The following is a 23,388-nucleotide window of genomic DNA, read 5'->3' as shown; positions in this document are numbered from 1 at the left end:
AGGGAGAAATGAATTTTCTCAAATTTCTGCTCATCAGTCAAAATTTTACATTCAATTGAGTGTTCATTCTGAGTTTAAAATGATTATGTGACTGAATGCTTAGAAAGTTGTGCTTTGGTAAATTGGAAATAATTTTTCTAAAGTGATGGGCTAATTTGAAATCTATATTGCTTTGCTTGTTCTGATTTTTTGCAGCCTAAGTTGTAAGGCTTTCTCCTCTGAGTGTGCTGTTCCACTGATGAAGTGTCCTGCTGTCCAGGCAAAACTGAAGGCCTCCAGAACCACCATTGCTGGGTGGGGCAGACACTGGCACTCAGGAGGCCTTGGTGGATGTTTATGGAATGAATGGATGGCATATTGTTGTTTCTCGTAAATATCAATGCATGTCTCCAAGGTGTCTGTAGTCCACAAATAAAGAAGAAAACTTAAAACTCACCACAGAGTAATTAGAGATTGAAACTACTGCCACCCTTCTCTTTCTTATGGGTACAGAGTTGTGCACGGAGTGCTGCCCTCTGCAATGACTTCTTAGCAGCTGACTCTGTAAAAGCTTCCTGGAGAAAAATCCTTTTCATACAATAAGCAGGAGAACGTGGCCTTCAACTTCTCAAAGACTTGCATTTTTCCCATCATCCAATGTCTGGGTTTAGTTTATTCTCTCTGCAGATATTGACTGAGTACCTACTATATGCTAGGCACTGAGAAAATGCAGTGAATAAGACGTTAGAAGATCCGGTTGTCATGGAGAGAACATTCCAGCCGGAGAAGACAGGCAGTAACTAGCAGGGATATAATGTGTGTCAGTGGTAATGAGTGCTAAGAACAAAAATAAAGCGGGGAAAGGGATGGAGACCTTGGGGGCTGGGGGGGTGGGGAGGGTGGCTGCTATTTTACATAGGGCAGTTAGGCAAGCACAGGTGAACTGAGACCAGAAGGAAGGAGATGTCTGGGCAGGGGGCACTGCCATGTGCTTCAGTTGTAGTCCCCTTAGGGCTCACCCCAACCCACCCATAGGTGGGATGTGGGAACTCACGTCTTATGAATGCAAACGCCAGCATAGCCAAGAAACCTATAGCCCTGCAAACAGTACGATACAGAGCTTAGATAAGGGCTGTAAAAAACAAACAACAACAAACAGCTCTTCAGTTACAACTGTACAATAATCCTTGTAGTTGCCTTTAAAACAATTCCCATTATTCAACAATCCAGAATGGCAACCAGCTCTCAGAAATGACTAAAATGACCTACTAGTCTTCTCTCTCTCTCTCTTTTAATGGAGACTTTTGCTCTCCTGCTGAGACCACGTATTATATCTAGTTTCATGTAAAAATGAATTTTTGCTGCTAAGTTTGAAAACTGCCTGAAAATAGCAATTAATATTGGAAAGGCTGACAGAACCTTTAAGTGTAGTGGCATGACTGGTGCTGCTATAATAATGTACGTGTCTATGTAAACACAGTGTGAAAACGCACTGATGGCCAGGACAGTGTATCCGTGTATTTTCTTGCAGGTGAGAGAGGGAGAGAGAATTGATAGAATTTTTATAGCACTGTGAGGTAGTGTGGATTTTTCTAATCTCACATCTGTATAACCTTGTTTTCAAATTATTTTCACTTTCATCACCTAATTAGATCCTGGGGAGAAAAAAAAAAGGCAGCATGGGCTTTGTTCTTCCCATTCGATGGATGAGAAAATTCTGAATCGGTGAGGCTAGATTAAAGATTCTTGTCAACAAAAATGCAAAGATGGGACCACGTCTCCTCCAAGGTCCCTTTAGCTCAAGGGTTCTATGATTGCTTTTTCTGATTGTCCTGAGGTGACCCACAGCTGTTTAATTGGAGAGTCCCTTTAAGTGCAGAATCCTTTCTATCACACAGTTCCTCCTTATATCCTTCAAACCCTTCCCTGCATGTTTAGTCATCTGTAAAATGCAGTCCACCATCCGACGTTGTTGAGAAGGTGGCTGAGGGGATTAAAGGGAGGGTTTGCGGTGCACGCAGCAAGCGGTAGCTATCGTCCTTACCTTCATCACCATGACTAATAAGAAGACTATGTAGCGTAGTGGAAAGAGCATTTGGTGTTGGAGGCAGGTAGATGAGCTGCTGGTTCTTTACCACTTGTGTCAGCTTGGCCAATTAGACTTCCTGAGCATCCCGTAACGTGGATCTGCTAGTATTTATCAGAGGGGGTGGTTTGGAGACTAAAGGAGCTGGTGTAGATGTGAATGCCCAGCCCCGTGCCTGACACACACCAGCTGCTCCGGAGATGGGTGGCAGGTGTGAGTGGTAAACTACTTTTCCTAAGAAACTGTGCTATACTTTCCTGATTCTCTCAACACTTGTGGTGGCAATGCAGTGCGGTGCAGGGTAGCCTTGAAATTAACAGAAGCATACAGCCATCTTAAAAGAAAATAGAAAGAAAAGAAGGTCCGGCAGTTTGCCCATTGTGTATACATCTGGGAGGGAGAGGAAAAAGCCACACACTCCCAGTAGGTGCCAAATGTATGTTGTGGAGTTTCATATCAGAGGGTCTTCTGCCATCTGCCATATGGTTTCCTCAAGCCCTCCCATTCTCCCCACTGTAACAATCTCCTAAGATTGTGTGATTCATTTAGAAAAGCCTGTTTACCCTCATTCTACCACTTTCTTTGAAAAGCAATCATTTGAGTACTGTGAGGAGCTGCTTTGCTATAGCGATGACAATTCCGAAGGGCTGAATGTAGTCAGAAACCAAAACTCCATAACCTTGCTTCTGACGGCAGGGTCAGGGAAGAGGCTGGTGGTGGGATGGAAATGTGAAAGCTCTCCACTAGGGACTGTGGTTCCTTGCTTCTCGGGAGGACTTCTTGATACTGAATTTTCAAGACACAATAAACTAACACCTGCAAGCGCATCTGTTGCCACCTGCTCTGGAGCTGTGCTGCGGATATGTTGGCAGGTGCTATCGAGACACACGGTGAGTGGTACTGCCCTGAACAGTTACTCTAACATCTAGCCAGCGCTCGCACCCACTGGACCCAAGACAGTGAGCATTTTCCAGAACATCAACTCCCCATCGCAGTTTCTTGCATGTGTTGTTTGAAAAGGATTAAACAGAGCAACTGGCCATTTGAATGTGAACTTTTCTTTCTTTTTTTTTTCCATTGGCTGGATCTCTAGCCTTGAAATCATTCTTCCTGTGAATGCCCATCCTGTGTGGACGTCTCAAGAACAATCAAGTTTTTCTACCTGAGAGCAGAAAATCCAGTGCTTTGACCAGTTGCTGTTATGTTTGGTTGCCTTCCAGTTTTAAAATGTGTGAATTTCCTTTTCTATGTTCCAGGGGAAAGCAATGGTATTCGCCCCACGCCGTGGGAATACTTTAAACCAGTTTTGCAATCTAGCTGAAAAAGCTGGTTTCTCTATCCAAAGACATGAAAATTATGATGAACACATTTCAAACTTCCACTCCAAGGTTAGTTTTCTGCTTGTGTTAGATAACACTTTAATCCGCATTGCATTTTGAAGAGATCATGGTCTTTTTGGCAGGTACCCTAAATATTTGATTAAAGTCCTCCTTAGGTGTGTGGCTTCTGAACAGCTATTTGTATCTGATTATTTTGTGTGCTAAAGCCATCTTTTATCTTTGCATGTCTAGTAGGATTTCTACAGAAACCATTCCTGTTTACTCCTTTCTCCATAACAAACTAATCTTTTCATTCATAATGGACCAATTTGTAGGATGCAAGGGGAAGTGGCATAGAATGAATGATAAACATGCATTTATGTTTTAATGAAAAACATTGGGCTGTTAAGTAGGTTAAATGCTTAGCTGCACTGAATTAAATAGAAGGTGAATGTCTAATTGTATCACGTTGGACTGTAAATCTTTATCTCTGCTTGCTTTACGGCTGGGTCAGGTGACAGTTTGAGACTGTTAAACCTCATACAGAATTTCACAGTTGTGGGGTTACATGTCAGATCGAGGCGCTACAAGATTTAGGTCAAAAGCACTTATCTGAGAGTGATTTCTAAGCCTACTTACATAAAGCAATGTTATCAGCCTTTTTATTATTTATGGGTATAGGGCGATATAGGACACTGCGAGGCAAGTGTTCTACTGCAAACTTTTTAGGGTTCTCACACTTGCTAATTCGTGTCACAGTGACTAGTGTAGCAAGTATTGCTTCCGTAACTGGGTGCCCTAAGGAAATCTGCCTTTGCTGAGCTGGCCTGACCTCGGTAGGAGACTTTGACTAGCCATGATTTCACAAGTTGCGACGGCAGAAAAGTAAAGGCTTGACCTTAATTTTCTCCTGGGACCATGTGAACAGCATTCTTTATTACCCAGGACTGTGATATAATGTAGGAGTATATCAGCTTTTGAAAAATTATATACAAAGTAAGTCTGACCTTCCAAGTAAAGATAGGAAGCCTTCAGTTTCTGGAAATGGGCTCACTTCTGTGGATCTCTAGGGTTTTATCCAGCCCCTGGTAGGGGGAGAGGGCTTTGTGAACTGAAAGCGTTAAATCCCACCCTCTCCCCAGGGGGTGAGTGAGGCCCACTGCTCACAACCAAATGATTGAAAGCAGTATGGTCTTCCATTCAAACCCTGGCCACCTTCTCCAGGATGCGGTTTTGAATTCCCCCCTCCTTGAAGAGAGCGGTACCTGGTGAGGGAAGGCCCTGTCCCGGCCCCCTGGGCTCCTCCACCCAAGGGGACAAGGTGGCCTTCTCTCCAGGGTCAGGCTGGCGCTATGGGGATCAGTGGATGGCTGCTTCAATGGCACGTCACTCACTTTCACCCTAGAACAACACACGCTTTCAGTTTCTCAGTGACAGCTCAGGAGAGCAGAGGCAGGAGTGTTCCTCCCGCACAGAAGTTCAGCGCTGTGCCTGATGCCCTCTCTCCTCCTGCCAAGAGCTGAAGTTTGCTGGGTCATGCAAGGCATTCAAGGGCTTGGTGCCCACCTGTCCTTTGTCTAGAATTCTAGTGGAGGGCAGCTGCCGCTTCATCTCCAACACTGAGCACTACCTTGCTAGCACAGCACATTCCATACCCTCTAACGCATGCCCCTACATAAATGTGTGTGTATGTATATATATATATATATACTTATATATATATATGTATATGGTGCATCACACCCAGTTAGGACTCAATAATCATTGCCTGATTGATTGGCCCTACAAAAATAAATATCCATAAATACCAACTGGCCTTAGTTTTTCTCTCTGCAGAATTGCTTAAATGCGGACATTGGCCTAAGAAGATAGTTCTATTCCTTTTTTTTTTTTTCAATGGAGGGTGACTTGCATTTCACTCTCAGAGAGCAGATCTCTCCGGGGATATTCCACAGAGTTGGGGTGCCCTGAGTAAAATGAATCAGTGCGTACCTGTGACATTTACTTTGGAAGATGAGAGCTCTTTCTGCTGCTAGCAAAAAAAAAAAAAAAAAAAAAAAGCCTCTGGTCCCTTCTGCACCTGCTCCAACGTGGGGAAAACCGGGAACAGACTGGACAGAGCCGTGCGCCATGACCCAACTGCAGCTCCCACGTGGATTGCTCTTTATAAGAGGACGCCTGGCACGGAGCCGGGGGCCGAGCTGGAGCGCATGGGGAGCGGCCCGCTCCTGGCTGAACCCGCGCGGGGGCACCGGCCGAAGGCAGCAGCCCGGTCCCCCTGTCCCGCCCGCCGCCCCCACGGCCAGCCGCCCTGGGCTGCGGGACTGGAAGAGCCGGCGCGGCCGCGGGGAACTCCACCCCTTTTGTTGGCCGCGTACTAATAGCCAGGGCTTAAAAGTTTTCCATCTTGAGCGGCAATCAGCTTTCTTCCTCTCCGTCTCTAGCCAGAGCCCCGTGGTCCCTGGGACGCGCCTGCTCCCCAACGGAGGAGCAGCGTCTTCCTCGGGGCTGCGTGTTATCCTCTTAGCCCTACTGTGTTGGAATAGAGTGTAACCAGCTGGAGGACTGTAAGACGCCTGATAATGCCGCTCTTTTCCGCAGTCCCGTCTTAATCTTGTTACACAAATGGTTGTGAAGAGATTCATGAATTTTAATTTTGCCCTCTGCATTAGTGCCTCCCGTCACTCATACACAGCTGCCTTCTGTGCCGAGTTTTCACCCTCCTCTTACAACAGGGGAAAAAATTAGTTACGATCTTGGCAGTAGTGCAAGGTAAAAAAAAAAAAAAAATCTACAGATTTAGGCAACCACCCATGAAGCTGATTAACAGTCAGTGATCAGGAGGAACGGCTTTGCCTCTTAAACTTTTCACCTCTCATTGTTAACTGTGAAATTTTATTTCCGTTAAAAAGCAAGCCTGTAATCAAAACGGTGCCATTCTGCACTTTTCTGCCAGTGCTTTTGTTAAACGGTGCCCACACCACGCAGCCAGCGTGCTTGGGAACCAGGCAGCCAAAGGTACAGGGTGTGTTTTTTTTTTTTTTTTTTTTAAAGGCATCGTCTTTCTGTTCATCCAGGCAACACGAAGAAAAATAAAAACACTTCCCTCTGCTCCTCAGCCCCCTGGTCTCCCCCAGGCTGGGAATCAAACGCCTTGCCTCACTGTGTGGCTCAAAACCTTCCCCATGTTAAGATAGCAAACTGTTTAGCAAGGTAGTGGACGTGGCTGTGAGATTACAGCTGGCTTGAAAGAAGTTGATAAAAAAAATACTCTTGTTCATGCAAATATTCCTTGAAATATAATTTTACTTGCCATGGGTGGTTGTTGCTTTTTTTCCCCTAACTTTTTGCAAAAATCACCCAAGTGTTTATTTTCTATATTTTTGTACTCAGCCAGAAGAATAGGCTTGGGCTTGCCTGTGAAGGCAGTACATTGTGTTAAAGGCACGGCCATATTGCACTTCTGCTTATCTATTCAAAATGCCACATTACAAGTGGCTGGTGCTTATAATCTGTGTGGTGTGCTGTTGATAATTGTGGATACTGTAAAGGGTAAACAGTCTGAACTCCGCTCCCGCTGCTGCTGCTCGCGCCGTAGTGAGGCTGAGTGTGTTACATCCAATTATGAAGTAACGCATAATGCTAATAGCTGCTATATAATTTAGCACAGTCCTCAAAAGACCCTGTTTTAACCTATGAAATTGAAAAATTGTTTTATTCACAAGTTGCTTTTTGTTTTTATTTCCAAGGTGCTTTTTTATTTCTTAAAATTATAATTATGAATTGAGCAAAGCAGTACAGCCTGGGGACGTGGACTTATTCTTCAACCTCGTAAGGTCCCCTCACTGAAGGAAGTGTTTCCTGGCAGCTTGTGTGTATTGGGTCCTCTCGCATGACAGACCTGCTTGAATCAACACCGGCCGGCGGCCCTGAGTGATAGCGCTTTGTGTTTGGTTTGGTTTTGGGGGTGGTCAGTTCTTCTGACTCACACAGGAAGGGCTCACAGTCAAGTCCGGGTGACCTCAGCCCCTTCCAGCAACCAAGCCCCCTGCTTTGGCCTCCAGAGGTCAGCACAGAATTCAAGTTCAAAGTGATTTCTAAGCCATATTTGCAGAAGAATGATGGACCCCACATCTTACCTCAGGGACTTCACGAAGAGCTCACTTGAGCCTCTGTATATGAGTGCATTGTGACTGAGCAGGTCAGCTGACGCACACTGAGTGACCAACTTTCCCTCAGCCCCGGTCCCCCGGTCCCCCGCCAAGGAAGAGTTTCACAAGCTTGGCCCCTTCTTTCCCGCGTAGTAGCACCTTTCGTGGAGCTCCCTCTATCACCAGGGCAACTAACGACAAAGGTGTTCACAGTTGGGAGGTCCTGGTGAGTGGGTACAGATTGGCGAGTCTGTGATTTTCTAGGCATTGAAAAAAGATGATTAAAGAGTGGTGTTGACGGCCGGCGCCGCAGCTCACTAGGCTAATCCTCCGCCTAGCGGCGCCGGCACACCGGGTTCTAGTCCCGGTCGGGGCGCCGGATTCTGTCCCGGTTGCCCCTCTTCCAGGCCAGCTCTCTGCTGTGGCCAGGGAGTGCAGTGGAGGATGGCCCAGGTGCTTGGGCCCTGCACCCCATGGGAGACCAGGAAAAGCACCTGGCTCCTGGCTCCTGCCATCGGATCAGCGCGGTGCGCCGGCCGCAGCGCGCTGGCCGCGGCGGCCATTGGAGGGTGAACCAACGGCAAAGGAAGACCTTTCTCTCTGTCTCTCTCTCTCACTGTCCACTCTGCCTGTAAAAAAAAAAAAAAAAAAAAAAAAAAAAGAGTGGTGTTGAGGGACCTGTGTTTAACTTAGGCGGCAACAAAAACCCACGAGGCTCTTTCTAAATAGAGGACGAATCAGCTGTGAGCAGAGCACACTTGGCCTAAGCAAGCAGAAGTCTCATCCTCAGGTCACAGGACCGTGAAGCCCGGCCCGCCTGCTCCCCGGCGGAAGCGGAAACTCGGGCTTACGGCTCCTGTCCTCAGTAGCGAGGGCATGTCATACTTTGGGAATCGGATTTAGAAGAAACGTGTAATTTGCAAAAATTCAGGTTAACATGCCCCAGACACACCAATCCAGGAAAGTGTGATGTTGGTGCCAATTTGTGTAGCTTTAGGGTAGGATGGGGGTGGAGGAGTGTTTGACTGATCTGAAACAATAAAGGAACTGGTTCCACATATAATTAAAAGAAATATTTATCTCTGATTCCTACAAATCAAAAAGTGAATTAGCAGTTGGCTCGGAAACACCTATGTCGAGAACATGAGTTTTATCTTGATAAACAGCAAATGACTATTTGCCAGAATAAACATAAATCTGACTGTCAAAATTATTCTAGCCGAATGAGGAAGAAAAGGTGAACTTTAGACTTGAAGACTCTGACAGGATTTTAAAATCTTACCACAGAAAGGCCCTCGGAGTTTCACCTGGGCAGTACCAGACGTGGCTGCTGAAATTGCGGGAATATGTCCTCTTCCTCAGAGAGGAGAATTTCTGAACTCCTTATCACTCACGTGAAAGCCCCTAAGAAGCACGCGGAGAGGCCTCGAACAGTTCTGGGCAACTCCAGCCCTTCCCTGTGCCTGGGGTTGCCTCCCAGTCCTCAGTACTGGGCGGGCAGGGAGCGGAGGGAGCACCCAGTGGCCGGGCGGCTGAGGGCCAGGACAAGTCCCAGCGCTCCCCGCGGCCCAGTGGCTCACAGCTCAGGGAGGTCACAAATGCAGTTTCAGGGTGATTATGAAGAAAATACCCTCCCCTCACCTAAAAAAAAAAAAAATCCTAGTGTACAGTATTGTTATGCCAATGCCACTGCGAACTATTTTGAGTTGTTTTTGTGTGTGTGTGGCTATTTTCGCAAAATTATATATTTAGGTAAAAAGTCATCATTATATTCGACATTAATATCGACTGGTAAAAATTGCTTGTCTGAGTTCCCTTACACTTCTCTTCTGTTATTGTTTTCAGTTGAAAAAGGAAAACCCGGACCTATATGAAGAAAACCTTCATTACCCCCTTCTGCTTATTTTAACCAAATCCGGGTAGAAGATTAAGCTTCTCAGAAGAGGAAGAAAACATCGAGTACCTAGGGCCAAGGCTCACAAAAACAGAAACGTGTGACGGGTGTAATTCGCAACAAGCCACCAGCTCCCTGAGCCCTGCAGGCTGCCTCCAAGACATTCCACGGGTGGGCCCCGGGTCCCACCTGTCCGTGCCCACCCTCGCCCAGCCCCCTGGCTGCCTCCCCTTTTCACGTTGTGCTGGTTGCTCTGCCTGCACCACAGCCTTGTTGGTCTCCAAGTCTCTGTAAGCAGCCGGGCTGAGATGTGAATTTGACTCCTGAGCGACCTAAATATTTTCCTGTCTCACTGAGACAGAATTTCTTTTGGTGATTCCCAGTCCCACTTTAAAAAAAGAAAAAAAAAAGAAAGGTCTTTGTTCTCTTTTGGTGGTGGCTTGTTCTCTTTCGGTGGTGGGAGTTTTTAATCAGCAAACACAAAAACATCATGATTCCTTCCTGGTTAAAAAATAAATAAAGCACATCTCTCTGATCTCCCTCCAGTTAATTGTATTCCATCTGCCATCTCTTTCTGTGTCTCTTTCTCTCCTTCGTCTTTTCCTTTTAAACAGGATGTTTTTTTCCCTATAGATGTATAAGAAATGACTACATCAGCCCAAAGCCTCATAAACTGACCGTTTGTCCTCTGGACACAATAGCGTGGCCAGCCCTCTGCTCCTCCTCTCCAATTATGTGTGATTAGTCTCAGTGTGCTGTGTCAAGGAGGGGGAGTGCGCTGAGTGCTTATTATCTGTTTAGGTACAAGAAGAGCACATTTAGGCTCTGACTATGAATGAAAAGTGAGCCTTTATCAGAGCTTAAATCTAACTGCTGCTGTTCTCCAGGCCTCTTTCAAAACAGGTCCTTTCCAGAGAAATTGTGAATAAATGGTTGATCCACTGGATTGCAACCAGGGGGAGTTTTTTTTTGGGAAAAACAAAACAAACAAAAAAAAAAACACAAACACACCTCAATCACACGCTTATCTTCTTTAAAATAAGTATATATTGTTAGCTGCTGTGATTCAAATGAGTAGTAAACATTTAATGGGTGCTAGGTAGGATGAAGAGGGAACTCCTGTTCTGCAGGGAACCCAAACCCCATCCTTGCCTGGTGCACCCACAGGCTGTGCTCTGATACCTTTTGTGGAAATGCAGATGTTTCTCCGTAAGGAATCACCTGTGCCCACTTCAGCAGCTTTGTCATTAGCAGGTTAGCTGTTGTGGCCTCATGTCCTTAGTCCAGGCAAAGCATGCATTCGGTGGGATGCAATTAGAGTGGTAGGTGGGGGACTGGGGACACATCCTTTGCATGTTAAACAAACTTAGCTGCCACGCAAACAGCGACTCTCAAATGTCTTCTCTGCTCACTTCTATCATCAAACAAATTTTTCACCATCAGTTTGCATGTCCTTGTATTCACTACTTTTTCTGCTCCATTAGAGCACCTAGATGGATCTGGGAAGGCATAGGTCAAGTCGCAGTTAGATCATACATTGCTTTCTCACAAAAACTTGAATTGCAATGCCAAGTGATGGGCTAACATCACAATAACAGCAATTTATTCCTCTTTGGATAAAACAGCAGTCTATTCTCAGTGCTAGATAAAGACCAGGGCAATGCAAACCAGCCATTTAGCTGAGTAGTTCAGCTAGTGGCAGCTCTCCTTTGGCGACTGTATAGGCTGCACACTGGCTTCATATTTTCTTGTTTAAAAAATTAGAATTTGGAATGTTTTAAAAGGCTATGCAAGTAGGTCCATTTGTACTGCTGGAAATACAGCAAAAAAAAAAAAAAGAGTTCTTCTGTAAGACTTGCAACTAAATCTGACAAAACTCATCCCTCCAGTAGCACCTAAGATATTGTCTATTCTTTTTTTTTCCTTTAAAATATAGAACAGCAGGACCATGAGACTATTTCCTTCTTTCTCTCATGAAAATACATGAATTGGCAAGAATTCAATTTGCATTTGTGTGTTGTCAGTGTAGAAACCCCATGTTTATTTCTCTGGGAGAAACTGTATTTTGAAGGGTAAACTAGTGATGTATTTATTTTTAAATACCTGAGAACTATGTGTCAGAATTGAGCTATACCTACCAAGAGGTACCTACCAAAGAAATATATTTATGGTGTGATTAAAACCTAGGAAATCTGCGAAATGTTAAGGGTCTGTTTCACAGATCCACTATTCATGGACTCTCCACATGAAAATATCTTTAGTCCAGGCTCCTTGAAAGTTTGTAAGAAACTGGTGTTGTATATTATTGAATGATTTAAGCGTTTTTATCTTCTCAAATTTTAGTCGAATGCCAATATTGAGAAAGGAAAAATATGGCAGCTCTAAAAAGCCTTACCCATTTACATTTCTTTCAAAGTTTATGATTATTTCTGTGCATCAGTATTGGCTTGTATAATTGCAATTGAAATGGCCCCTTCCATAATTGTCTACATAATTATGCATGTGTTTGTTTCAAAAGGAAGCCTGTCTACATAGGAAATCATAGGAATTATTATGATATTCCGCTAGTTGTGAACCTTTCTCTTCTGATAGAATGCAGGATTTTCCTTTGTCATACTAAGTAGGTTTGATTGGATGTAAGAATGTTCCTACTGTCACCCATGGTCAGTTCTAATGCAGTGATGTGAACAGCCACATACAAGTTGGTTATAAGAAATAGATTTTATTTTATAGCAAGACATATGCTGTGAATTGGGATAAAAGTGCTAGAAAAGACTACCTAAGAGGTTGATGCTATTTTGTATAAATTGTGTATTTTGTTGGCTTTTTGACTGAGCATGAAAATGTAACTTCCATTAGGGAAGGGTAATTTAGGTGCTCAGTATTCAGCAGAAAACTTGTCGGGGCCATAAAAGCTTTTCTGGCTGGTTCCTCGGGTGTTTTCAGAGAAGAGCTGCCCACCCCTTGCTGATTTTCCCTTTGGCTTCAGTATGGGCTGAATTTACCACTGCATACCTGTTGAATCAATTTGGGGATCCAGCAGTTAACTGAGTGAATGGAAGGATTAGTGGCCCTCTGGAGCCCTATTTCAACAGCCAGGTGTCTGTCCTAAACTAGTTAACTGCTTTTGACGTACCTGGTCTGAATGCAGTCAGCGGGAGGCCGTGGTGGTTTCTTTCCTTTACCCCACTGCCAAAGAGGGCATCCCTTCTCCTGAGGGTGAGGCGTCTTGGTTTTGGTCTTAAAATAGGGATGGACTGTCTTCCCCTTCCCTCACCTCAACCCAGCTCCCAGGGATTTTGTCTTTGTGCTTACTCAGCATTTGACTTGGTTGCAGTCTAGGCCAGACAGTCTGGTAGCATTGTCCAGAAAGACCCTTTCACTGGACCCTGGCAGGGCAGGGTGGGGGGCGGGTGTGTCCCACCGCTGGTCCCCACTCCCTCTCACCAGGGAGGTGAAGCTGTGTAGACCAGAGGTCCTGGGCTCCAGGTCCACCCCCACCCCCGCTCCCAATCTCCTGGGTGGAAGTATCAGGAGTGACGCCCAGTATATCGAAGAGAGAAAAGGTGGCTTGGGAAGTGGGGCTGATTTTAGACAGAGCAAATATGTTTTTCTGAGTGGCCTATTTCCAAATTAGGCAGGAGCCCATTTGTGTCCAACAAACCATTAAGCCTGAAATGCCGCCTTTCATTCTCAGATTTCATTTTGCCCAGAGAGCTTACTGCCCAGGCTGCGGCTAAATCCTCCCTGTGTTCCCTGCCCTGGGAGTCTGAGCGTTTGCAGTCTGCATCTTGCCTTTTTTGTCACCCTGACTTTTCAATTAATACATTTTTTTAATAGATAAAACAGATCATACTGTGACTTTTAAAATGTCAACAAGCCTGTAAACAGAAATGTAATAAAATGGCTAATGGGAGATTCAATAGTTAATGGAGGGCCTGAAGTGTGAGCAAATACAGTAGCTGTATATTGGAAACTGTGCAAGTGAAGATGGCTTTAGTATTGCAAACTGAGGAAGAAAATTGTTTTTAATTAGCACCTTCATAAGAACTGCTGATTAATACTGTTTTGTTTGGTGAAAAGCTTTCAGCTGAGTAATTTGTACAGCCATTACAACAGTTTTGTTAGAGCGGGACTCCTGTTGTTAAACACAAACAGCAGATGATAATGGTGGAAGATGAGTTTGTCATGTAACAATTTACCTTATTGAAAAAAGCTTTATATAAAACCCAATACAGTAGGTACCAGCAGAAATCACATATTTTAAATCCTTCCAAAATTGCAGCATGCCATGCTTGTGGTATTTTTTTTCAGAGGCTAGAAGCAGATTTTATATCATTTATAAAATTATATACACAATTCAAAGGTGGTGTGGCGTGGACAGACCACTTTCTCGGCAGCGGTTTGCATTGGAACGGTAAACTGGCCTTGTATTCAAACACTTTCTGACTACACAAAGCAGGTTGAAAAATGGAAGCCTAATTAAATAATGTTACTCACATGTAAATTTGCATTGGCGGTAGGGAAATAAGAAATGGTATTTCTGCCTTAGGTGGGTTTATCACACACAGGATCTTCAAGAAAAAAAAAAACAACTCTGTCAATGGAAGTTTAATTAACTTTTTTTTTTTTTCCTGGTGATGATGTTTTAACCGACCACAGGAAACAGCGTCCATTCAGCGAGAGCTGACCTGGGTTAAGAGGCCGATTTCGGTGAACTCCTATCAGACGGGTCCTTCGCCAGCCAGCAGCATGGGGACTTAAAAAATAAAATGCAATGCAATGGTAAAGCATATTTGCATTAAAATATTACACTAGCCAAGGCTGGTAAGAACTGTAAATGACTGGAGTCGCGCAATAGAGCATAGGATTTTTTTTTTTTTTTCAAGACAGGCCTTCGGGGTAATAACAAGGGTTGAGGCTCACGACAGCGCCAAATAAGCTTTAGACAGCGTAATAGTCCGCAAAGAAAGCCACAGAGCGCTGATGTGAAGGAAGAGCTGTCCGCCACATGCAGCAAAAATCACCAAAGGTCATTTTATGGTAGCAATTGTGACATAAAATTGGTGGTCATGCTACATGTCTAATACTCAGCACAGCTTTATAAATGCTGGGCCCCTAGCGATGGCTGTCATTAAGTGCTTTCATCATAATAAACTTTAAACTGTTGGCTTTATGAATCGCCAGCCAGCTTCAGCTGTTCGGCGGATGGAGCTTGCAGTGCCTTAAGTGTGACAAGACCTATTAGGAATTGCAACCGTGTTTCAAGCGTACTTGGCTTCCCCACTCCTGGGGTGATTGCTGCCTATTAAACGGCGTCTGGGAAGATTTTCCTCCAGCAATCTCTGATCAAGGGCTTTTTTGGGCTTTGACCTGCATTTCCTTCGAGACTTTCTCTGAGGAGTTTTTTTTTTTTTTTATAAGAGCAAAACTCCAGAGGGATTTATAGCCACTTCTGATTAATACCTTTCCAGTTTTTCTCGCAAACGCTCCCACTGCTGCATAGAGAAAAAGCTTTCATTGTTCCTGAGGTGCTTATTCGTGACCTTTTCTCCGCTCCCTGAGTCCCTCCAACGCGCTCCCTCCGCGAAGTCCTCGGGCGGAACCCAGACGGCCGGCGCGGCCGCCCCAGCTGGGGAGACGCGGGGCGCAGAGGGCGGCTTTTATCCCGTGAAAGGCTTCCGCGCGCAGCAGCGGCCCCGCCCACGCGGGCCCGCCGTGACGTCACCGCCGCCCGCCGCGCGGCCGCGCCCGTCACGGGCCCGCGGCGCGGCCGCCGCCGCCACAGACAGATTTCCTGATTGCGCTCTCATTAACCTTAAGCATGGGAAGTCTCTTAGCTTCTATGAATCTTACGGCGGCTTCCCGTCTGTCCAACTAATGTATATAATGGATGTTTGGAGAATCGCGCTTTAAAAAAAAAAAAGTATTTCAATTACGAGGGCTAAATATGCATTGCGGACTCGCTCACGGGGAACCCCAGGGCCTGCTCGTGGCGTGTTTTGGCGCAGAGGTCGCCGCCGCAGCCCCTGGCCGGTTCCCTTCCGCTCGGCCGAAACCCTCCACGTCCAAGTCCCCGTCTTAACGCTCTGGTTTGTCTTCCGCTAAGCCCAGTGGCGTCCTCGCGGCAGCCCGGGGACTGTCTCAGGTGCGGGCCGTTACACCATTAAGTCAGCAAACCTCCGAGGGGCTGCGGTAGAACTCGGCTAGGGTACACCTGGGTCCGCTCGGGCGCACCGGGGCCCTGGCCGTGACCCCCGAGGGGCCTCCGCCTCACAGAGCCCTCTTTCTTCTCGGGAGGAGTGGGCACCGCGGTCCGAGCCGACCCGAGGCCCACCCGCCACCGTGCCCGCGCGAAAAAAACGCGGGGCCCGAAGGCTCGCGGCTTAGCCGCCCGCCCCAACTGCGAGCCCGGGCCTCCCGCGCACGAGCGCACGCGGGGCCATGACCCAGGTGCACGGGCCGCCGGAGGCTCCCGGACAAAGGCGCCTCCGGGGGCCGGTGCACCGCTCACCTGTCGCCCCCGGGGCAGATTAGGGAGAGGGCTGAGAAGGGCCTTTGGGAAGAAATGGTGCCGGGCTCCTTTGGGAAATCAATTCGTCCCGCCCTTAATAGGGCATTTTGTCTTCCCTCTTTGGGAGTCCCGGGCAAAGGTGCTTCCAGGTCTCGGCAAATCGGCTGTGGAGAGACCCCCGTCGGAAGAGGCGGCACCTCGCGCTGCCTGTGTGCCTTCAGTAGCCCGCGCCCCCCTGGGGACCCCTCTCTCGCCCTCCGGGCCCCCGCCCCCTCTACCCGGGCCGCTTTCATCCGGAGGCCGAAAGTGGAACTGCCCCCACGTCTTTTCTCCGGGTGACCTGGGCTGCACTTTGCCCCCACTCCCCGCCTGCCAACCTCTCCTCTCCCCCCACCCCACCCCTCCCTCTCCATTCTGGCGGCTCCCCCTCCTTGAGAGCCCCGGGAGGCCTCGCCTCCCCGAATCCGACCTCTTTCCTACACGGCAGCCCCCTGCGGAGCAAGGAAGAGGCCGCCTCAGAATGAATGGCGGGTAAGGAGGTTTTTAATTTGTCTGGAGCCACAAGAACAAGGCCTGGGAGCGGCGCCCCTCCCTCGGCTCGCCTGGCAGCCCCCGGGGTGCGAGCGGGCGGCCGGAGCCCCTCTGCCTTCCCGGTGGGCGCCGTCGCCTCCCCACCGCCCCAAGCCGGGTGCGCAGCGAGCAGGGGCGGAGGGTGCGGCGGGGCGTGAGGACGGGCTCAGGGAGGGCGCGCAGGCCTCGGCCGCCGCGCTGGGCCCGGGCAAGCCGCGTCGCTGCTCCCGACACAGAAGAGGTGGGGACGTTTGAAGGCTACACCCACGCGACCCACGGTTGCACTCCAGGCGCATTAGCCTTCGGCTGCCTAAACAGGCTTTATTTTTAGGAGCGAGGGCCGCGGCCTTGACCCAGCCTGTGTGTTTTGAGAGCATCTCTCGCCCTCTCTCTGAGCAGCTCCTGAAGCCAGAGACTGGGCCTGAAGCCGCTCGCGGCTCCCGAGTTGAAGGAGCTCTTTCCGGCCTTCGCCAGCTCTGTTGGTCAGCCCGCTGCAGCACTAGAGCCCCAGGACTGGGGCTGGGGGTGGGGGGCAGCTCGGGGTCTCCAGCCTGCATTTCCCCGGCCTCTCAGGGTTTTCCTCCCTCACAGCCCCACCCCCACCCCCACCCCCACCAGCCTAGCCAAACCACAGGGTGGCTATGATGTTCTCAGCCTCAGGCCCAAGGGGCTTACCCAGCGCGGCCCTCCTGCTAGAATGGAGAAATAGCCACGCTGTCTTCCAGTTTGCCTCGCCCGGAAACGGTGCTTTCTGACCGTGGCTCGGCTGGCTTCGGCCCGTGTGGCCTGAGTAAAGATGAGAACAGCGGAGATCTGGAATTCACTGGCCTCACTTGATGCTTTTGGAGCCCAGCTCTCCAGCGGAAAAGCCCTTGGCAGCCCTGCTGGGTGCTGGCAACACGTGACCCAGTCCCCACCCCATCATCCAGTCTTTTGGGAAGGCACCCAGGGCCAAAGGAGCCGTGGAGGACCCAGCTGCTGCCTGTAGCTGTGGGACTGAGCCAGCAAAATACCTGCCCAGCTGTCTACTCTTGGAATCGTGCACTTTTGGCCATTTTTAAGCTACTGACTTGGGGGCAGCTTGTTACACAGCAGCAGATGACTGATGTAAGCCTTGATGTGTTCTGTGTGGGGTACTTTTCTGTATCCTGCAGTGTTCCTTGAAGTACCAAACCCTTGGGTACAGCATTGAGGTACTGTGACTTAGTATTTCAAAACACAAGCCCGCCTGCCTCACCCACGCTTCAGAAAATCAGCTGAGATCATCCGGTTTCTCTCTGCATACTAACTTCTGAAGTATTCAGGGGGAAAAAAAACCCACTGTTATCAGGGCCAGAGATTTGGGTTACCTCCGGGAATGAGAAGTCTCTGCTACCGCCAAGACAAAGCAGTCAGACATTACTTGCCCCTAGAGAATACTTTGGTATTCTCAGGGGAGGCTCTGGGGTGGGCGAGCGTTTGACCCTGCTCTGCTCCTAGCTGAAGGCTCAAGAGCTGCCTCAGGTACACCTGGAGCAGGGGAAGGAGAGGGGACGATGAGAAAATAGGTGCTATTTTATTTATTTGAAAGGCAGAGAGATTTTCCATCTACCAGTTCACTCCCCAAATGCCGCAACAGCAGGTGCTGGGTCAGACAGAAGCCTGGAGCCTGGAATTTGATCGGGCCCTCCTACATGTGTGGCAGGGACCCAGGTACTTGAGCCATCACCCACTGCCCCCAGGGTGTGCCCAGTAGGAAGCAGAGCCAGGACTCAAGCCCAGACACTCTGATACAGGAAGCAGGGGTCCCGGCCCCAAGCTGCACCAAACACCCACCCCTGAGATCCTCCATTCTACTCACCTGTTGTGTGCTGGGCACCCTGTTAGATGCTGGGGATGTAACAGTGAACATGAAAGACCTGTTTGGTGCCTGTCGGTGCCTACTGAGAAAGATGAAAGGGCTTTCTACACCTAGCTTCCATGCGAAACGATGAGCAAACGTGCCAGTCCATTTATAAAATTACCGTGAGTTACAATAAAGTCTATGGGGAGCAGGTACTCTTGTTGGTGGAGAGTAATAGAGGGGCCCTCCCTCGACAGGAAGTCAGAACTGGCCTTCCCTGAGGGCAGTCTCAGCAGGGAGGGGGACCTAGTCCTGCACAGAGAGGGGGCAGGGTAAGGAGTTCAGAGGGTAAGGAGTTCAGACGGAGGGAACAGGGAACATAGGGTCCACCCTGGGGCAAGACCCCAGCCTGCTGGCCAGTGTGGAAGGACTGAGGCAGGCAGGGGCAGGAGTGAGTGTACTTTGTATCTAGAATGTGGGCAGCCATTGAAGGATTTGGAGTAGTGAGATGTACATTTATTTATTTATTTTCATTTGACAGACACAGAGAGAAAGGTCTTCCTTCCGTTGGTTCACCCCACAAATGGCTGCTATCCAAAGCCAGGAGCTGGGTGCTTCCTCCTGGTCTCCCACGTGGGTGCAGGGCCCAAGCACTTGGGCCATCCTCCACTGCCCTCCCGGGCCACAGCAGAGAGCTGGGCTGGAAGAGGAACAACCAGGACTAGAACCCAGCACCCATATGGGATGCCGGAGACACAGGTGGAGGATTAACCTAGTGAGCCTCGGCGCCGGCCTGTGAGATGTACATTTAAACAAACAAACAAAACAAGACCTATTTTTATACTTGAAAGGTAGACTGACAGAGATCTTCCATCCTCTGGTTCACTCCCCAGATGGCTAAACAACAGCCAGGACTGAGCCAGGCTGAAGCCAGGAACTCCATCTGGGTCTCCTAAGTGGGTGGCAGGGACTCAAGTACTTGGGCCAGCACCCGCTGTTTCCCAGGTGCATTGTCAGGGAACTGGATCAGAATTGGAGTACCTAAGACTTGAACTCTGATATGGGATGCAGAATAGTATTCTTTTTTTTTTTTTTTTTTTTTTTTGACAGAGTGGACAGTGAGAGAGAGAGACAGAGAGAAAGGTCTTCCTTTGCCGTTGGTTCACCCTCCAATGGCCACCGCGGCTGGCGCGCTGTGGCCGGCGCACTGCGCTGATTCGATGGCAGGAGCCAGGAGCCAGGTGCTTTTCCTGGTCTCCCATGGGGTGCAGGGCCCAAGCACCTGGGCCATCCTCCACTGCACCCCCTGGCCACAGCAGAGAGCTGGCCTGGAAGAGGGGCAACCGGGACAGAATCCGGCGCCCCAACTGGGACTAGAACCCAGTGTGCCGGCGCCGCTAGGCGGAGGATTAGCCTAGTGAGCCGCAGCGCCGGCCCAGAATAGTATTCTAAGGGTTAGCTTAACCCACCTAGCCACAGTGCCTGTCCCCAGATGTGTTTTTAAAAGGTGACTCTGGGGGCCAGAACTGTGGCTCACTTGGTTAATGCTCCGCATGCGGCGCTGGCATCCCATATGGGCACCGGTTCTAGTCCCGGCTGCTCCTCTTCCAGTCCATCTCCCTGCTGTGGCCCGGGAGGGCAGTGGAGGATGGCCCAAGTCCTGGGGCCCCTCATGGACACCAGGAAGAAGCACCTGGCTCCTGGCTTCGGATTGGCTCTGTGCCAGCTGTGGTGGCCATTTGGGGAGTGAACCAATGAAGGGAAGACTTTTTGCTCTGTCTCTCACTGTCTATAACTCTACCTGTCAAATTAAAAAAAAAAAAAAAGGTGACTCTGATTGCATAGATTAGAGGAAATGGAGAGGCCAGTTAGGACATTTCTACAACATAGAAGTCCTGGTGGGAGAGATGGCGATCCGATGACCCCGGGTAAGGGGAACAAACTGATCCCAAGTGTGTGTTTGACTCCAAATTAACAAGATTTGCTAATGGCTTCCTCATAAAATCTCAGATGAAGATGTGGTTGGTCAGCTTAGGAGTCTGAACTCTGCCGTAGGAATCCAGGTCTCTGCCCCAGTGATCTGCCTCCCCCAACCCCACCTGCAAGGCCTGGAGAGGTCAGCGTATGGGAGGACACGGCATGGAGAGGATGGGGCCTCTACTTGCTCTCACTTCCAGTGCATGATGTGTGAGCTCATGGACTCACAGAGGGGAATGGGGTCTTCATGTCTTGATGGCTACTGGCTCCCCAGGCTGGCCCTGCCCCCTGCCTAATAGCCTCTGGGACTGTCAGAGACACAGGTGGCAGAGGCTGGATAGGACTGGACTTAGGTGAGAAGTCTTCCATCCTTGTCGTGGACATGACCACCAGGTTTTCATTCCTAGGCATCCAGCACTGCTGTGGAAGTGTCCACTCTGGGGGTCAGACCCAGGGAGGTCAGAGACTGACCGATGTCCAGGTCAACATATCCCACAGAGCCTGATAGGTACAGAGCACCTGAGTGCTCATAGGTGGGAGAAGATGCATCATTGAGACTAAATTCTACCAAGAGAACATCTTCCCTTTAGCACCAGGCTCCCCTTGGGAGCGGCAGTGCTCTCATGGTCCCAGGACAGGAGAGCTCTTAATGGGGGTGGGGAAGTAGGACAGGACAGGAGGGGAACAGGGGACACTGGGGATCTCCACGAGGTAAAGGGGGCCCCAAGAACTGGGAAGAGTTTCGATGAGAGAATCGGTGTCAAAAGCCACTCCTCAGCTTCACATGTCACCTGGGATCGGGAGGGCGGTCCCCATCCAACTGCACATGCCTGCGTGCTATGCACAGGAATGTGACAGTGAATCGGGGAGGGGGTGCCTGCCCTGCCCACACGGAGCTTCTACTCCAGCAGAGGAGACAGAGCGTGTCCTCAAATGACAGACCCCTGGAGAAGGACTGGCAAGGTGCTAGTAGAGCTAAAGAGGAGCCACTACATTACAGGAGGGAGGCAGCATTTGTATCTGGCCTTGGAAGTCAGGACAATAGAAAGAAAGGGCCTACCAGGGCACAGAGCACTGGCGCAGGCACAGAGTAAGATTCCGGGAAGTGTCTGATTCAGCAGGAATGTGGGGTTAAGTGAGGTAAAGGTTAATCCATTCATTCATCTCACAGATGTGCATTGAGTGCCTAACAGGTGCCAGACGCTCAGCGTGCAGTGAAGGAGATGGCACGGCACGGATCTCAAGGAGCCGACATCCGAGGAGGAGGAGGAGGAGGAAGGCCATCGCCATGTCAACAAAGAAGTCTGCTTAAAGTCAGGATGGATGCAGTGAAGACGATGAAACAAGTTGGTGTTTCAGAACACGACCAGGCCTCCTGTAGGACTTCTCTCCAAGGAGGTAGGACTTCTCTCCAAGGAGGCAGCACTTTAGTGGGAAACTGCATTACAAGAGCCTTCCAGGTGCAGGCAGCAGAGAGGGAGGAGGTCCTGAGGCTGGAGCAATGTGGAACCTGACAGGTGGAACTCAGCAGGATGTGGCACAAACCAAGGAATGTGCAGGCCATTCATACGGACCTCAGACGTCACGGAAGGAAGCTGGAGTTCAGTTTAACAGGTAGCCGCTGGGGGATCTTAATAGGGGGTGTGGCTTGAGGGGACTGGGGTGCAAGAGAGGAAACAGGAGGCAGTTATGGCGGTTCCAGCAGGAGGCAGTGGATGACAGGAGGACACAGGGAGCCCTCTGAGGCCCGGAGAGTGACAGAGCTGGACTTCATCTGCAAGTGGGGGAGGGGCACTGGGGCTGCTGACCCAATGCCACCTTTCCAAGGAGCTAGAGTGCCAGTGCTCCCACACCAGTGGATGTGGCTGGAAGCAAAGTCGCTGGTGTCAGCTCAGGACCCCTTCCAGGGCTCTCTGACGGGTCCCTGAGAGCCCAGGGACTGTGTGCTGACCCTGGAGGGCAGGGGCAGTGCCTAGTGTGGAGAGGTCTTGGCACGCGATGGGCACTCAGCGCACAGTGGCTGGTGGACAGGAAGGCCAGGAGGAGGATGCTGGACAAGGCTGCTCTCTCCTCCTTTCCCAGCCACATCCAGGAAGTGATCGAAATGTCACAAACCTCCAGACAGCAATATCTTCAGAGATATTTCCTACAGTTATAGGCCTGTTCCAAGGACAGAAAACCCCCAAGGAGGCCTGGGAGAACCTTTCCACGCACGACCTCACTTCTTGTCACGACAGCCCCGTGACATTGCTCCCCTGGTTACACACGGGGAGGAGGAGCCTTGGAGAGGAGAAGTCCAGCGGACTGCCAGGATCACTGCACAGGTTCCGTCTCTGCTGAGGAAGTCCCGTACCCCTCTGGACCCTGGCTTTGCTGCCTGCGGTGCTGGGACCCACCTAGAAGGAAGGAGTTGAATGCAAAGGAAAAGGAGGGTGGTGTTGCCTGTGGCTGGGTGTTAGGCAGCTTTGTCACGACAGACGAGCAGTGGAAAAATACAAGCACAGAGCCCCCAGAGCTGTGGCTGTGACGCACACAAGTGATGCTAGACATGCCACTCCCCAGATGGCCTGGGGGTGAGCTAGCGCCGGAAGTGGTGGGCTGGGCTCCATGCCCTGCCTCTCACAACTGGTGCTGGTGTGCACACCTCCAGACAACCCAAGAAGCACTTTCCCTGGACTCTAGGGTTCTGGCCTCCCAGGACCCTGGGAGGTAGCCAGTGGTTGGGATGTCCTGCTTTCTGGTCTCTAAATCACCCTCAGTCTCCTTAGCTTGGGGACTTGATTGGCAGCCCAGCAGGTGCTAGGAGTAAGTTAGCTTTTGTCCAGTGATGTCAAGTACCTGAGCCACTGTAGCCACTCCCACAGAGGTCCCTTGTGGCCTGCACAGTTGGACTGAGATGAAGCCCAGTGATCACCAAGCCAGCAATGCCATGTTCCCCTCCTCTTCTTCATAGACAAGGGAGAACCCGAGCTTCCGATGGAGAAATTCCATGTGTCACTGTGATTAAACTGCTTCTGATCACCTCGAAAGAAGATGATGAAAATGAAGGGAAACCAGAGTTGAGAGACAGAGTAAG

At 49.5% G+C, this 23,388-nt stretch overlaps 1 protein-coding gene across 2 annotated transcripts in view; it reads left to right on the top strand.

Annotated features, from left to right (window-relative positions):
* Nucleotides 1–9,974, top strand: part of CAMKMT (calmodulin-lysine N-methyltransferase) — a 469,347-nt gene extending 459,373 nt beyond the window's left edge. For both annotated transcript variants that reach the window (XM_070069190.1, XM_002709891.5), the window contains 2 exons: nucleotides 3,322–3,453; nucleotides 9,381–9,974. In XM_070069190.1, coding sequence (XP_069925291.1) covers nucleotides 3,322–3,453; nucleotides 9,381–9,458 — 210 coding nt within the window. In that variant the 3' untranslated portion in view covers nucleotides 9,459–9,974. The remainder of the gene's footprint in view (nucleotides 1–3,321; nucleotides 3,454–9,380) is intronic.
* The last annotated feature ends 13,414 nt before the right edge of the window (nucleotides 9,975–23,388 follow it).

Source organism: Oryctolagus cuniculus, chromosome 2 (genome assembly GCF_964237555.1).
Source record: "Oryctolagus cuniculus chromosome 2, mOryCun1.1, whole genome shotgun sequence".
Lineage (NCBI taxonomy): Eukaryota > Metazoa > Chordata > Mammalia > Lagomorpha > Leporidae > Oryctolagus > Oryctolagus cuniculus.
Note: the sequence above shows the minus strand (reverse complement) of the source record. Positions and strands in the feature narration are given on the sequence as shown.